This window comes from Oryza sativa, chromosome 4 (assembly GCF_034140825.1).
Source record: "Oryza sativa Japonica Group chromosome 4, ASM3414082v1".
NCBI classification, from domain to species: Eukaryota; Viridiplantae; Streptophyta; class Magnoliopsida; order Poales; family Poaceae; genus Oryza; species Oryza sativa.
Genome location: NC_089038.1, coordinates 22,186,521 through 22,202,681, shown reverse-complemented (window position 1 = coordinate 22,202,681; position 16,161 = coordinate 22,186,521). Strand labels below are relative to the sequence as shown.

General features: G+C 40.4%; 4 protein-coding genes across 4 annotated transcripts; 3 read left to right on the top strand and 1 right to left on the bottom strand.

Moving 5' to 3' along the window:
- Positions 1-583: 583 nt before the first annotated feature.
- LOC4335919 (uncharacterized protein C57A10.07) lies at positions 584-2,975 on the top strand. The gene is made up of 3 exons (XM_015778014.3): positions 584-1,496; positions 2,096-2,220; positions 2,369-2,975. The coding sequence occupies exons 1-3, from the start codon at positions 917-919 to the stop codon at positions 2,687-2,689; spliced, it is 1,026 nt and encodes a 341-aa protein (XP_015633500.1). The 5' UTR covers positions 584-916; the 3' UTR covers positions 2,690-2,975.
- A 1,371-nt stretch (positions 2,976-4,346) lies between these two features.
- LOC4335918 (probable pectinesterase/pectinesterase inhibitor 51) lies at positions 4,347-7,001 on the bottom strand. Its single transcript, XM_015778439.3, has 2 exons — positions 5,344-7,001; positions 4,347-4,593 (listed from the first exon to the last, which is right to left on the bottom strand). The coding sequence occupies exon 1, from the start codon at positions 6,907-6,909 to the stop codon at positions 5,467-5,469; it is 1,443 nt and encodes a 480-aa protein (XP_015633925.1). The 5' UTR covers positions 6,910-7,001; the 3' UTR covers positions 4,347-4,593; positions 5,344-5,466.
- Positions 7,002-7,137: 136 nt separating this feature from the next.
- On the top strand, positions 7,138-9,485 carry LOC4335917 (uncharacterized). The gene is made up of 5 exons (XM_015778440.3): positions 7,138-7,488; positions 8,145-8,227; positions 8,341-8,516; positions 8,727-8,835; positions 8,991-9,485. The coding sequence occupies exons 1-5, from the start codon at positions 7,188-7,190 to the stop codon at positions 9,303-9,305; spliced, it is 984 nt and encodes a 327-aa protein (XP_015633926.1). The 5' UTR covers positions 7,138-7,187; the 3' UTR covers positions 9,306-9,485.
- A 591-nt stretch (positions 9,486-10,076) lies between these two features.
- On the top strand, positions 10,077-10,865 carry LOC9271479 (uncharacterized). Its single transcript, XM_015779576.3, has one exon. The coding sequence runs from the start codon at positions 10,153-10,155 to the stop codon at positions 10,624-10,626; it is 474 nt and encodes a 157-aa protein (XP_015635062.1). The 5' UTR covers positions 10,077-10,152; the 3' UTR covers positions 10,627-10,865.
- Positions 10,866-16,161: the final 5,296 nt, after the last annotated feature.

Below are 16,161 nucleotides of genomic sequence, written 5' to 3'. Positions count from 1 at the left end.
CACTTATTACATTAAGCATTATATAAGCATGCTATATTATCTATAATTTAATAATTTATTAAATTTTAGAGAATTAAAATGTAAGTATGTAAAATCATCCCACATAATTCACATAATATTTCTATATTTATTCATCATTTTTTAGTATCCTATATGCATATATATATTTCATCCTCACTTAGTTCAGGTTTTTTTTTTCTTTTCTCTCATTAAGTCATATCTCATCAATTATTTTTGGTCAGATGATTAATCTATGATTTAAATTATCCCTATTCTTTTCTTCTCTCATTAAGACATATCATCTCAAATTTTTTTAACCTTTAAATATATGGTCTAAATTATTTTTCTTTTTTTTCTCTCATAAAACCACATCATCTTATTTTATATTTAAATCATCATTCTGCATACTATTTAAATTTAAATCGCATCAACTTATATAACATATGTTGTTTAAGCTAGTTTTATTGTTATCATTGTAAACTCTCGTAATAACACGCGAGATGAAATTATATGTGAGTTCAATGATAAATGTTAAATAACAACAAATAGTTAAATATCTCATCCCATCTCCCATCCCATTCCCAGTTTCCTCTCCTCGCCTCTGCTCTCTTCCCCCGTTAAGGCAGGCGATCCTGATCCCCTCTCCATCCGCCGGCGGCCGACGCGGGGGCGCGGAGGCGCGCACGCACGCACGGCGGTGTGGACGGCTCCTCTCCTTGCCGGAGCCCGGCCTCCTTCCCTGTGCGGCCTCCTCGCCCCGCCGGCGAGCCTCTCTGCTCGAATCGAACCGGAGGTATACCCCATTCCTGCCTCGTAGCCCTCTCTCTCCCTCCCTCCCTCCCTCGCTCCGGCGCCGCTTCATGCGCCGGCGAGACCTGGATCGGGAGGAAGACTCGGATCGAGCCGGTGGGGCGCGATGAACAGCCAGGGATTCGGTCCGGGCGGGAGCCCCAAGTCGTTCCGCTACCCTAGGGCGGACTTCGATCTCGAGTCCGGGATCGCCCGCAAGGGCTTACGCAAGCCCAAGAACCACGACGCCCCCGGTTTGCTCACCTCCACGCTGATGAAGATCCGGTACTTCTACGAGGCGCACCCCGTCGCGGTCGCCTTCATCCTGCTGTCCTTCGGGCTCAGCGTGCTGATCCTCCTGTCGGTGTACGAGACCCGGTTCAGGATGATGCGGGGTTCTTCGGGTGAGGTCGGGGAGTATCCGCTCCCGGAGCTCCGCAACCTTGTGATGGTGGCCGGGCATTCGATTTACACGAGCGAGAGCTGCGGGAAGATTGATCGCGAGGACTCTTGGTTCTTGGAGCCGTATCAGAAGCACCCCGGTCAGGCGGCCACGTTCTTGGCGCATATCAAGGAAGGCGTGGGTATCGCCGCGAGGGATGAGAAGGCGCTTCTGCTGTTCAGCGGCGGCGAGACGAGGAAAGATGCGGGGCCGAGGAGCGAGGCTCAGAGCTACTGGACTATCGCGGATTCGAAAGGCTGGTTTGGTGAGTTTGGCTGCTTTAATGGTTTTCATCGGGTCGCCGCAATACTAGTTTTATTGACACACTGGAATTTGAAACTGCATTGCCAATTGTTCTTTTGCTTATTGGTCTAATCATAGCATTGTTAGATGTACAATTAGATATTAGTTCTAACCACTAAATTCTCAGTTGCTCTGAAAAAGAGCAAAACAATCATAATTCTTTTCAATGAGTAAAGGACTTACATTTATGTTTAGACACATATGCGTGGGAACATATATATAAAAGCCTTAACAAAGAAATGCCGTGCTAATGCTTTGGAAGTGGGAAATAAAAAAGGAAATAGTTTATTCATATTTTCTGCAGGTCACTGAGCAATTCCTTGAAACTTAGAATTCTCTGGTTATGATAAAAATAAAGTTTCAGTGTATGAGTATAGAATCTCAGGAAGATGGATAATGAAAATATATATGCTCATATAAGTAAATGATCTCTGAAGTTGATGGTATTTACTTATTGGAGTGTAGTAATATTAGCATCAAATTGAATTTGCTATCACTGATGACTAAACGACTTAATGACTATCCTCTGTAACTACTTATAGTTTGCTTGTATATGCACAGGAAATGATGAAAGTGTAAGGAGACGGGCACTCACCGAGGAGCATGCACGTGATAGTTTTGAAAACCTCCTATTTAGCGTTTGCCGGTTTAGAGAACTCACTGGAAGTTACCCGCAAAATATAACTGTAAGATTTCTTGTCTTGCTATACTTTGTTCTCAAAACCTCCTATTAGGATTTATCATTACGCAATTAGTAACCCTGTTGGCTGGATTATGTATTTCAAACTTATTGATGCCATTCACTAATCTGCATCTCAACATTTCTTTTCTTAGGTTGTAAGCTATGATTTTAAGGAGGAAAGGTTTGCGCAATTGCACAGATCTGCTCTTGGATTCCCTGAAGGGAGATTCTTCTTCTTAGGTACCCCTGCTACACTGACTGCAAGGGAGTCTGCTGTCAAGGGTGAAGCCGCTGTTAGATCTCAGTTCCAGGAAGATCCTTATGGATGCTTAGGTTCTCTTCATATGAAGAGGCTTAAGAGGGATCCATTTCACCGTGCCATTCCATATCCGAATGGTTGCCCTGAGCTGAAGGGTCTGTTCTCATACTGTGGTCTGGTGCCTTACCCTGGGCAGCTTCCTTGGACCCAATAGCTCGAAGGATATACGAACCTTGGACTATACAACCTTCTTTCATTGCCTCGGCTCTGAAGTCTGAACTGACAAAATAACTACTTGTGAAATGTGATGTATTCTTCCTGAATCCTGACTAAGACCACATTTACATTAGTGAGATTGTTTTTTTGTAACGGTGTATATCACATGATCAATATATGTTTTTTCAGTGTGATTTGGCATCTCTGTACTAGGAAACTTGAAATTATTAGTGAAAACAATGTTCTCTCTCTGTTTTTTTTTAAAGATAAATGTTCTCAATCTACTGGACATTGTAAACTGTTATTACCATGGTATATATATATATATATATATATATATATATATATATATATATATATATATATATATATATATATATATATATATATATATATATATATATATATATATATATATATATATATATATATATATATATATATATATATATATATATATATATATATATATATATATATATATATATATATATATATATATATATATATATATATATATATGTGCCGGTCAGAGCTGTTCTGTACTTGGAGAAAGAAACAATTTGTTTGTGATACACTGTTCTTCAGTATAGAACAATTTGCATCTGCTATTGTAGTGTACATTTCTGTGCCATACGAGGTGAGAGATTCCTTTCCCCTTGATGTGTTGCATACTTCTATTGAGCATCAATTTGATTGTTCAGACCCTGTACTTAAGGTTAATTCAGTCAGGTCTGATTTCATTTTAGAAATTAGAACAGCTGCAATTACTATGTCATATTTGGATGTTTTGTGTCGATGACTGACTTCTATTGTATTCAGCTTTGTTAAGGAACTCATGTCTGACTTAGTTTAGAACAAACTCTCCCTAAACTTTGGCTCCAGAATGCATATTAACAGACATGTTTCGGTGAGAGTTGGCCAAGATGTCATGCTGAACATTTCACAAGTATGTCTTGTACTTAATAGCGGTACAAATATAATCATATTGCTATTGCTACTAATAAGGTAAAAGTACAAATACAAATGGATAAGCTTCTTTTACTAGGTAGCACCCAAACTTTTTTAACTGATTCATCAGGCACATTATATAATGCTGAAAGAACCCCATTCCTTGCCCGACAATGATAACACCGAAAACTATATTCATGCAATACATCTTAGTCATGGCTGACAGTGTGGCATCCTTCAACAAAGCAATTTGCTTAAATGCTTCAAGGTCAGAACAAAATGACAACCTATTGCTGTTTACACAAAATGTCAAATTCAGCATTTTGACCATCCAATAGTGATAAATAGAGTGCAAAGATCAAGCAAAGTTAATTGCTGAAAACCATTTGATTGTTCCTACCCTTTCTCTAACAGGGTGTGAGTTGAATTGGTTGTGGATTCGTGTGAGATTGGCTATTGCTTGGAAGCTGTCAAAATTTGCTCATCTCGTTGCTGAAAGCCTGTCACTTCTCTCTCCATGGAAGCTTCAGCTTCTGAAGAATTTGATTGGAAGCCAAATTCACGTGCATTTGCTTGCGCAAGAATTATCTTCAGCTACTGTGATTCTACAAAACTCACGCAAGCAAGATTCAGTTAACCGCCACATCGAACTTTTGAAGCCCCTTAGATCAGGTGCCGTTGGTATTACAACTGCACAAAACTGAAAGCAATCTAGGCCATCTGTATTTTCATCAAACAGATCAGATTCGCTGCTACAAAGACACGAAAATTATAATTTTTGCTACAACAAATAGGTGCTACAGTGATGCATTGATCTGGACCCTTGATTTCTTATCCTGTGATCCTAGCGCAACTGCTTAAGTTGCAGTTACACTAGCAACTGCACCGGATCCTCCCAAGCAGGAGAGCTGAAGAAGGCCAGAGGCAATGGAGACAAGCCGTACTCATAAACTGTTTAAAAAAACATTTGAGAGTTCAGACCCCCAGAAATTTAGTACAAAAGCAGGCCTTACACTGATCATGCAGCACTTCAGTAAAGGAAGAAGGCAATTAGGGTGCAAACCACTGCAAGTAATCTGGGAATAGGTGAAACAATGTTACTATATTACTACTACAGGATATATGGACAGAAGGAATGGTTGGTTTTCATCCAGTACTTGCAGTCTGATTGGTTGCCCACATTCCCTAATAAACCAAAACGGCTTATTAGGGAATAAAAATTAATTTATAGGTAAAACTTTTGTATAGGTATTCTTAGCGACTTAAAAGCCAATATCCAAAAAGTACTACGTTGAAAATATCTTAAAATTAACTTCAAAATTAAATTAAATTTATTTTTTTTTAGTTTTTGTTTTGGCTTATTAGTCCAACCGATGGAGCTCTTGGAAGAAAAACACATCGAAGGTTTGCAAAGGCACAAATTGGTCCTTGCCTTTGTACTTGAAAGTGATAATATTGATGAACAAATCTCAGCAAAAAAAATGCAGAGGCAACCACAAACTAATTATATTGCAGGAGCAAAACATAAATAAGCTTGTAAAATATTCCGCAGCAAACCATTTTTTGATATGTATTCTACAAAAGAATTAACGCAATTACAAAATCTGTAACCAGACACTAGCCCAAAAGCGCAACCAAACATTAAAACAAAACTAAGGTACAACTAAACACAAAAGAAACCACATCAGTTGGCCTATGTACCGTGTCAATACAGTTGGCATCAGATCCTTTGGAGCATCTTGTAGTCTCAAGATAATTTTCAAAATTGTGATGTAGAACTGCCACCAAGAAACACTGATATAATAATTTCACTTCACATTGTAGTTAGTATGCAATCCATTCATGCCCCTGAATAAAGTTCTCTACTGAGTAGACTCCTACAAATTGTTCTGGTGCCTGGCTGCTCCACTCAACCCTTGCCGTGTGATTTGCACCAGGCCCTCGACTGTCAAACTCCCCATAGTATAGCGTCCTGAGTGCGAATTCCCCACGCCAAGGAAGCCATCCCACTGGCCTGACAACCTTCCCCAAATAACATCCGGCATACACTGTAATTGCATACTCCTTCCATGGGCGCCCCAAATACAGCCGATAAGACTCCGGCTTTGCCCGAAACAACGCTAAGAACTCTTTGCTCCCATCAAGTGTGCAATTCCAGAACACAAACCCCGTTGTCTGCCCTGGATCAATCCTCCCATTTGCCGCCACCACATTGCGCGCGCTCTTTCGAGCTCCCTCTGCCCGTGGCACCGTCTTGATCACGCATTCCTCAAACACCGCCGCTGAATTCCCGAATATGAAATCGACCGTCCCCGTGATACGGCACCGGCGATACAGCTGCCGCATCGTGCGAGCATACAGTGTGTCCTGGTGGCCGCGGAACTCGACGTTCTCCAGCACCGACCGGTCACTGTCTGACCGGAATGCCACCGCCTGATGAGCTCCCGCACCCGCGCCGTTCTCGAATGTTATATCCTTTGCCCGGAAACCATCACCGATGACGGCAACAGTTGCAGTTTCATAGGTACCAATCCCATCAATCCCCACACTCCGCGAGGCAGTGATCACGGTAGCACCAATCCCATCACCCACCAGCAAAATGTTGGTCTTCTCATACGGAATTACCACATTCTCCTTGTATATACCTGCAGCCACCTTGATGACGAAATGCCCCGCGGTGTGGTTCGGCGCCGCGTCAATGGCGGCTTGCACGGTGGAGTAATCGGACCGCTGCGTCGTCGCTGATGGGCTTGCGTTGCAGACGGTGGCGTGCGCGCGGAGGGTCGCCGGAAAGGCGGCGGCGTAGGCGTTGGCGGAGGAGGGTTTGGTGGTGGCGGCGGCGCCGGGTCGCGGCGGGGCGAGGGAAGCGAGGAAGCGGGAGGTGATGGGGTGGGAGGGGAAGGCCGGGAGGGAGAGGAGGTGGGAGCAGTCGTACTGGTACTGGAGCGAGGCGGAGGCGAGGTGGAGCGCGGCGGGGTGGTCGCCGGAGTCGAGGGAGGCGGCCGCGGCGCGGAGGCGGTGGAGGGAGAGGGACAGGTGGTCGGCGCAGGGCCGCGCGTAGGATCCCGGCTCCGGGTGCGCCGCGATGGCCGCGCGGAGGAGCGAGGCGGGGTCCGACGACGCGCGGGGCCCTCCCGGCGGCGTGGAGGGGAGGATGATGAGCAGCGCGAGGAGCAGGAGCACCGCCGCCGCGGAGGCGACGGGGAGGAGGCGGCGGCGGCGGAGTTCGTGGCCGTGGCCGTGGCCGTAGCCGAGGGAGCGCGGCATTCCGGCGCCGGCGCCGGCGCCGCCGCCGCGTCGGAGAGAGAGGCGGTGGTCGTCGTCGTCGTCGACACGGGTCACGCACCCAGATTGCGTTTAACTACTCGGGATATGGGAAAGCGGTTTCGTATTCCGAAGGCGTATTTTGCAAAATGCGCTTTCTCCTTTGGTTTGTGCACTCTGTAGCTTACCGATAAGTCTGATAAGAACGGCTGCTTCCATTCCATGCCGCTTGGTTACTCGCATACACACACTGGCGCGCGCGCGAAATCGATAATTCTGCGATGGATTTGGTCGCGGGAGGAGTGATTCGCGGACTCCCGTCATCCTGGGAACGCATCAGATCGCCGAGGACTCCGCTCTTTCTCAGTTCTTGGGCTTCTCGCCGCCGCGTTGCTTTTGCGGCGTGCTCGTCATGCCCGCTGGTTGTTTGTCGAAATGCCTCAGCGGTGGTGCCGTTCGCCAAGAAAAAAAGGAAGGGGGGAAGTGAGGAGCCGCCTGATGAGGAGGAGGGTGATGATTTTGTTGATGAGATGGAGGGTGAAGACGATGATGATGAGGAGGAGGAGGATGTTGATGATGATGGTATGGCTGGCAAATTCTGGTTATATCTCTTTGTTTTGTTTGTGGGAATCTTTCAGTACTGGGCAGAGGGGGGGAGGGGGGGGGGGCTGTTTGGGTCTCTGCATTTAGCCTACATTTCTTTCATCATTCGGTCTGGAATCCTGGATGTTCATATGGGCATGCATTCTGAATACTAGATTATATTTAAGGCCAGCTACTCGAGTAGATTATATGTAGACAGAGGCCATAAATAATGCTGCAATATGTGTGCGAACTCATTCCGTTAATTCGAGAGGTCCGTGGTTCTGAGTCCTGATGCAATTAATTGGACATAGCTTGCCAAATCGGCTATCGTCCCAAAATTGACCTCCTCATTTCGGTCTATGATTCTTGAACAGATAGGATTCCTTGCTTTCATAGCCCATTGTTAGTTCACCTTGATATTTCTAATTACAAACAGTTAGCATGTGCAATAATTAATTTGAGCTGTAGAATAACCGAATAGTTAACGTCTTGCTGAGTTTATTTACACAGTACTCAATCTTTCAACAGAAGCATCCTTGCTTGCTAAACCTGCTAATATACACCCTCAGCTATCATGAAAAGTTCCAGTCCATTGACCTACCATGTAGTATTAGCTATTTTAAAAAAGTAACTGTACCCCTCAAAACATGCAGATCTATTGGATGATAACGAGGATGATGATGATGACTATTCTTTTGAAGATGATTTTGAGAGTGATGATGAACAAGATCTTTATGTAAGTGATACTTTTACCTGTTGAAAAATGCAACCTTTACCAGAGAACATTGGAAGATGGAGGTCCTAAAAAAACATTGACCAATAGCCATACATTTTCATTGGTAACTGGAGGTTGGGGATGGAGGTGCTGGTGGCGGAATATCACTTGCTGGCACATGGTGGGATAAGGAAGCATTGGCTTTGGCAGAGGAGGTCTCAAATTCATTTGATGGAGACTTAAAAATTTATGCTTTCAAGACAGCTGCTAATTTAACCATCAGAGTACGCATTGAGAAGATGTCAACCAGGTATATATCAATATCAGTATCTATGCAACAATATGCGGTATTTACAGTTTTTATTGTGTATGTCCAACCATGTTTTTCAAAGATATAACATGTTATGAGTTAGTTGCATATATCACTGAGGTCAAAGGTTTTTTTTTTCCTCTTTTTGGTAGCTTTGTTCTCAGTTTAGCACCATTGATCTAAAATTTCTCATGAACCACATGCTATTAGGTATGGTTCTCCAACCATAGATGATATCGAAGCGTTCACAATTGCATACCGTGCAAAGATTGATGATGCAGAGTCAGCAGGCAGGATACCACAAAACATATCCTTGGAGGTATGTGTTGTCCCTCTAGGTCTCACTAACCATATCCAGAATTAGTTAATGCCTTCTCCAGATGATCTCTGGAAGAAGCTAACAACCTTCAATAAATTCGTAATTGTTTATGTTGTACTTAGTGATAAGGCATACTTCCATTGATCACTCTGAAGGTGTCATCCCCTGGTGTGGAGAGGGTTATCCGCATCCCTGATGATCTTGAACGCTTCAAAGAACGGGCCATGTATGTCAGGTACACCATTACAAGCGACGGCGGAGAAGGGATGACGCCTCAGGAAGGCGATGGAGTTTTCAGGCTCATCTCCTACGACATGGACCTGTGCGAGTGCACCTGGGGTATAGCTGATGTGAAGATCAACAGGCAGCAGGCCGGCAAGGGAAGGCCCCTGAGCAAGAAGCAGAGGGAGTGGCGGCTGCAGACGCCATTTGAGTCACTGAAGTTGGTCAGGGTGCATTCTGACTGCTGACTGATCAGATGCCTCTTTTGAGTAAATTTTTGTAGCCATCTGTTGTAATTTTGTATCATAGGTAAAAGGTGCTCTGCCATTGTGTGTGTGCAGTAGCTATATCTGAAAAAACGTTTGTTATAGCAAGTGCCAACACCCAACAGTTACATTCAGTGATCGACGAGATGAGTTTTTCTCCTCCTCCTAATGTGAATAACCTCTCCACTAACCGTTAGAAAATTAACAGATGACACCTGAAGTTTAGTTACATGCATTTCATGGGTTCGTAGTTCGTTCGTTGTTTAATTTCCCAGAAGCTATTTTACATTCCACTTGTCTTATACTTATCTCTTCTCAACGACAATATGATGATAATGGATTGCTTGTTCCAGCACTGAATGTGCTGCCAAGTAAAGTCCATCTTCACTCAACAACCATACCAGCTAATGTTAATTAGTAATGGTAGTATTGATTAAGCCACACTTGCAGTTATTTAGTCTAGCTAGCTACCACTCCTCCATGGTTTTTGTGTACACTCAGAAAATGTCTACATGTCATCTGCACCTCTCCATCATGGACAATAGAAAAGAAAAGAAAAGAAAATTAAGGTCATAATTAACAGCATCTCTAACGCAATGGGGTTGCTTCTTGCACTTCACATAGTGTACATGCATGCTCTTGCTTGTTGGACCAAGCCCTGGATTGAGACTAAAAACTGTAAGTGTCAAGTGTCAACCTCTTGCTCTCCCAAGCTATAAAAGTAGCTCAAATGTGGACTAATCTCCATGTCCATCCCATAAATCCCTCACACAAACTGCCACACATATCAAGAACAAAACCAAATTTCTCTTAAATATATATAGCTTTAATGGAGGGCGAACGATCCTACGTCACTCCGCCGCCCCCTCCGCCGCCGCCGCCGTCGCCTACGACGCACGTCACGGTGATCGTCATCGTGGTCCCGATCGTGGGCGTCATCTGCCTCGGCCTCCTCGCCGCGCTGCTGTTCGTCGTCTTCAGGAGGCGGCGGCGCGCGCGGCGCGACGAGGAGGAGGAGGAAGCGAAGGTGGAGGAGGTGGAGGACGTGGAGGTGAAGGTGACGGAGCACGTGCGCATCGTGGAGGGCGTCGTCGGCGAGGCCGGGGTCGCCGGCGTGGCGGCCGGTGGGGCCATCGGCTGCGGAGGCGGAGGCGGCGGCGGTATAAGTGGCGGCGCCGCCGCGGTGGTGGCGGAGGCGGTGGCGGCCGGGGCGGTGGTCGTCGACGACGAGATCAAGGTGGAGGAGCACGTCGTGAAGGTCACCGAGGCGTCGGCTCGGCGAGATCACCATGATCATGAATGATCGCTCTCATTGATCAGTGTGCTTAATTAGCTAGCTAATTAAGCTAGTTGCATGCAGGTGCATTCATATGGGTGGATGGATGGCTTTGCATGGTGAAAAGGTGTTTGGCAATTGTGTGTCGATGCTGAATTGCTTGTGATTTAATTGTGTGGTGGATTATGTACTTTTGTTGGTAGTTATATGTAAAATTTGTATTCTTAATTATCTGATATGAATGAATTATTATCCTTCCATTGAAATGATTTGTTTTCACGAACGTGCAAAACAATTACATGTCAATATATTAGAAGAAAAAAGTTTTTGTTTAAACAATGGAATCAGCCAGACCAACTTATACTAAAGGGGAGGGAGAAAAGACAAAATCAAGAAAAACCAAGGAAAAGAGGAAGAGACTACTACGACGGCTAAATACAACTCCAATCAGCGGGTATGGGACAGAGCCACACTACCCTCACAAGAAACCCCAAAAAAGCAACGCCAGCTAACGACCATAGATGGCTCTAAGTGAGGATGGACTCTAAAACTACTAAGATTGAAGAGAGCGCATTGGAAAGATTTGTCGAAAAGAAAAAAAATGTGTCAATTGCTGGATTAATTCTTGAGTGTTTATAAAAAAATATACATTTTTAGGTTAATACTATCTCCAGTGTTAAAGGAGATTATCAATATTTTTTCTCACTTTTTAAAATCAGTCATATCACTTTGGCGATTAACGACCGAGAATTTTACAAACTTGAATTTTTAAAACTAGCATGGTGGCCCGTGCAGATTGCGCGGCTAGCATCATTATATTTTCTATCTTATAATAATATATATGTTTTCTCAATGTATTATTCAAATATATTAAAATGACAATATAATTTTGCGTGTCTGATGAGAACGAACTTCCAATATTCCTTTTTTAAATTTCTAATTTTAGTACTCCAAATTCTACTTTAATTTTATTAGTTTTATTGTGAATTTTAAATTCTTGTATGGATTATATACTCTTCTTCCAATATTCCTTATTTTAATTCCTAATTTCTATTATTTCTAAATTGTATTTCTATATATGGATTCTAAACTTATCTTTCAATATTTTTTAATTCCGAATTTTAATTATTTTTAAATTCTATTTCTATAGGGACTCTATAGTCTTCATCCAATATATTTTTTAATTTCGAATTTTTTTAATTTCTAAATTATATTTCTAGATGGACTCTAACCTCTACATTTATTTTTTCTTATTTTTTTAATTCCGAATTTTAATTATTTTTAAATTCTATTTCTATATGGACTTTATAATCTTCATCCAATATTTTTTAATTTCGAATTTTTTTAATTTCTAAATTATATTTCTAGATGAACTCTAACCTCTACATTTATTTTTTCTTATTTATTAATTTCAAATTTCTATTAGTTCTATTTTATACCGATATGGACTCTAGTCTTACCTTCCTATATTTCTTATTCTTAATTCCGAATTTCAGCTATTATTAAATTGTATTCCTCTATGGACTCTGTTTTTTCTTTTTCTCCGATTAATGTGAGAATTTATAGGCCATGAGACCGAATGTGGATGCTTTTTTTTCTATTCCTTTAATAATATAATAGATTACAGCAATTACAGAGAGAAAAATCTAGAGACCATTTAATTAATTATATATGCACTCACTCCGGGCAGTATTACTTGTCGTTTCCGATAGACAAATACTACTAAGTGCAAGTCAATTTCACCGCTTGAAACATCATCTATTTCTATCGGAATGGAGCAATTAATATTTAGTTAGCCAGATTATAACGGTGTGGATTCATTATTTAATTCATTACCATATAGCTTGCTAGAATTTTACAAGTAACACTAATATTACTCATGCATAAATGCCTAAATATTTGGATAGAAGCTCTAGGATGCATGGTGAAAAGGCTGAATCTAAAGGGATATTCCCTCCAGTTATAATGTTTGACGTTATTTACTTTTAAACATGCGTTCAATCATTCATCTTATTACTCAACAACTCTATGTGAACATGCAAAAAAAAAATCACACTTCAAAAGCTTTAGTGATAAAACAAATCACAACAGAACAAGTGGTAATTACGTAACTTCTTAAGTAAGATGTTGCTTTGATAACCCGTTACTTATTCTTCCTCTCAAAGGGTAATCTTTCACATTCCGTCAAACAAGAAATAAAAAAAAACCAGAAAACCTATAAGCTGACGCCAAAGATTCCATCAAAAAACACCATATTTTAATTGTGCTTTAACTATATCAACTGTACTTGAACTATCGGATAATCATAGTTGATGATAGCATCACGGTTCCCACCGCAAATTCTAAAACCGTACATGAAACCTTAGCTTCATGAGACGAGACTTCTCTGTGATAAAAAAAAGTCAACAGCAACATAAAACATAACAAACCAAATGGTATATATACTCCTACATCAAGAAAAATATACAGGGGATAATCGGTTCAGCTTTGTTGCGGCTAATCGGTTCAGCTTTGTTGCGGCTGCGCAGCCGCAGCACTGCAACAGCTCCAATATATTCAAAAATATACTGTTGATACTGTAGGTACAGAATTACAGCACAGCTGCAACCGCAGCCAGCTATACCGATCAAACCTACATATATATAGATATACCTTATCTTTATCTCATGCATATATAAACTTAACTAACTTAACTAGTAGTATGATCTATCCTTGTGTAGTTGTGTTAGAAAACATGCAACAAATTAGGGCCCCTTTGAATCAAAGGATTTATATAGGAATTTCATAGGATTTAAATTCTATAGGAAATTTTCCTATTTGGCCCTTTGAATCAAAGGATTGAAGATTTCCAAATCCTATGAAATTCCTATGGAATGACACATTGCATGTAGATTTTGGAGGAAATTTAGCAAGAGCTCCAACCTCTTGAAAAATTTCCTTTGAGTCTATCTCTCTCATCCGATTCCTACGTTTTTCCTGCGCTCCAATCAAACGACCATTCCTGTGTTTTTCCTGTATTTTGCAATCATCTGTTTTACACTTCAATTCCTGTCAGAATCATATGTTTTTTCTATTCCTCCATTTTTTCTACCCTGCGATTTAAAGGGGCCCTTAATGGGTGTGTAACTGTGGGTGGCTTGCATGTGTACTGTAACGGTGTATCTTTCATATGTGTACTTACGCGCGCGTGCTTAGCTTGGTCGTTCTCCAACAATCCAGTAAATTAAATTCCCAAGCATGATTAATTAATTGTTACGTTATTGTCTATGAAAGTGGCTATGTTAATTTCGATCTTGCATATATCGCGAACGATATATATGCTGCGTTGATCAATAACGCATGTGCGCTGGCTTTCTCCGGTCGTAATAAGTGTGGGTGTGAATCCAAGCGCGAACGCTAGCTTGAAGGAACCGATTGTTACATATACCATTGTAAATTTAGTTAAAATTAATTTTCTTATTAACCATGCATGCAAGTGTATATATCATATATATACTGAAGTAAAAGAATGAAACAAATTTATTTATTCAGGCCATATGGATAGCTAGGGTGCATGCATGCATGTCAACTTAATAAGGGATGGAATTAAATTCCCGGCCCAATCTTCATTCTCTTCAATTGGCAACTGGATCTTAAGACATTCCAAAAAATACTAAAGATAATTGACCAGACTATCTAATTACAATTGCTTCTGTTTTGTACCAAAATAGTTGACCTGACAAACAATGTGCGTGTGCCTACATCAGCCGATCGAGCCGCCTGATGATCAGAGAAGCTGACAAATAACTGTTTATCTTACTTAATTAGTTGTTCTGTACTAGTATCCTAACTAATGTAGGTAGCTTCCCCAATATTGCACATGTTCTGTACTGTGCACTTTATTTTTTCTTGAGAGAAGTACTCTCAGTTTATAATATACTCCCTCCGTATTTTAATGTATGACGCCGTTGACTTTTTAATAAACGTTTGACCTTTCGTCTTATTCGAAAAATTTATGTAATTATAATTTATTTTATTATGACTTGATTTATCATCAAATATTCTTTAAGCATGACATAAGTATTTTTATATTTGCATAAAAAATTTGAATAAGACAAGTGGTCAAACGTTGATTAAAAAGTTAACAGCGTCATACATTAAAATACGGAGGGAGTATATGACTATATATATATATTGCATATGTATATATAAGTATATGACCGAACAATTGTTCTTAGCTAGCTAGTGAGCTATCCCTTCACGCAAAACAAGTTGACCTACTTACCACATACTTTTACAACTTATACGAGTTATAAACTCATGAGTCATGACAGTTGCCACATCTCATTTGTGATAGTAATTAACCCCCAAGTTGGCAAAATACGTATGCTCATCACAAAAAAATAAGTAGTTCGTGTATATGCTGATATATGAATGCATGATAGAACTAAGTAATAGCTTGCTACTAGCTTTTCTTATTGTTTATAAAAGACCAACTTTGCAAGCTCAATTAATGTAATCTCACGCTCTATCCCCCTCTATCTAAGCAAACTCTAGCTAATCTTCATGTATTTGTATACTGTAAGCTAGTGTGTACAAGTGCACAATTAGTATGTATAGCCAATTAGACACCATCTCATATGTGTGTTGAATTAGCCAACAAACTTAATCTTATTGGGCAATCGATATCTTTAGGTTTGCAGAGAAACTTACCTGGTGAAGTACATTTTCGTAGGTAATATATTATCCAACAATTGAAAAATAATTTTAATCTTTCGAGGGGACATCTCCTTATTTCTTGCATCTTATTCAAACAGTTATGAAAAAAAATAAACTTTTTGATAAGATAGATTATTAATATTATGTGATGTAATAGTTCACAACTTCACAGATATACAAGTTTAAAATTAAATTGTAAAAGTTGAAGAACAACAAATTAAACTCTAGTATGTATATATTTATAGTCATAATCCGCATGTTCTTTAATATATGATGTCGTTGACTTTTTAAGATATTTTTGTCATTCAACTTATTTTAAAAAAAGTAACCATCAATCTATTTAGTTGTGACATACTTTACATTAATAGTTTTTTAAACATGAGTTATATTTTTTTAATTAACACAAGAATTTTGAATAAGATGAATAGTTTAATATATGTTAAAAAGTCAATGGTATCATATATTATAAATGAAAAATATTTTTGTTTTTTTACCTTGTAAAAGTTAAATTATTTGAACTTGTATGCTTGCACAGTGATATATCATATATTAATATGTTTTTTATTTTTTCTAGCTATTTAAATGGCATATTAAAAAACAATAGAACATCATTCGAGAGTTTAGAATCCATCCCCATCAAATTATAACTAACGAGTTGCTTGTGTATCACGTTGCATATGACGTGGGAGTAGTAACAGGCAAGTTAGGACCAAGCACACCAAGCAAGCAGAAATGCAGAATGCATGTGTTTATCTGAGTCTGACTAATAACTATATATGGATTTAATTTGTGTACACTCTTCGATCTACTTGCAATCTTTTAAGCTAGCAGCAAGCCATTAGCTCAGGTATATATCTACTACGT

What these genes read in the sequence shown, in the direction of transcription:
- LOC4335919 (XM_015778014.3), top strand. Translation starts at nt 917, where the DNA reads ATGAACAGCCAGGGATTCGGTCCGGGCGGGAGCCCCAAGTCGTTCCGC. An exon ending in GGATTCGAAAGGCTGGTTTG is followed by an intron (nt 1,497 to 2,095) that starts GTGAGTTTGGCT and finishes GTATATGCACAG; the next exon opens with GAAATGATGAAAGTGTAAGG. An exon ending in GTTACCCGCAAAATATAACT is followed by an intron (nt 2,221 to 2,368) that starts GTAAGATTTCTT and finishes TTCTTTTCTTAG; the next exon opens with GTTGTAAGCTATGATTTTAA.
- LOC4335918 (XM_015778439.3), bottom strand. Translation starts at nt 6,909, where the DNA reads ATGCCGCGCTCCCTCGGCTACGGCCACGGCCACGGCCACGAACTCCGC.
- LOC4335917 (XM_015778440.3), top strand. Translation starts at nt 7,188, where the DNA reads ATGGATTTGGTCGCGGGAGGAGTGATTCGCGGACTCCCGTCATCCTGG. An exon ending in ATTGAGAAGATGTCAACCAG is followed by an intron (nt 8,517 to 8,726) that starts GTATATATCAAT and finishes ACATGCTATTAG; the next exon opens with GTATGGTTCTCCAACCATAG. An exon ending in CACAAAACATATCCTTGGAG is followed by an intron (nt 8,836 to 8,990) that starts GTATGTGTTGTC and finishes ATCACTCTGAAG; the next exon opens with GTGTCATCCCCTGGTGTGGA.
- LOC9271479 (XM_015779576.3), top strand. Translation starts at nt 10,153, where the DNA reads ATGGAGGGCGAACGATCCTACGTCACTCCGCCGCCCCCTCCGCCGCCG.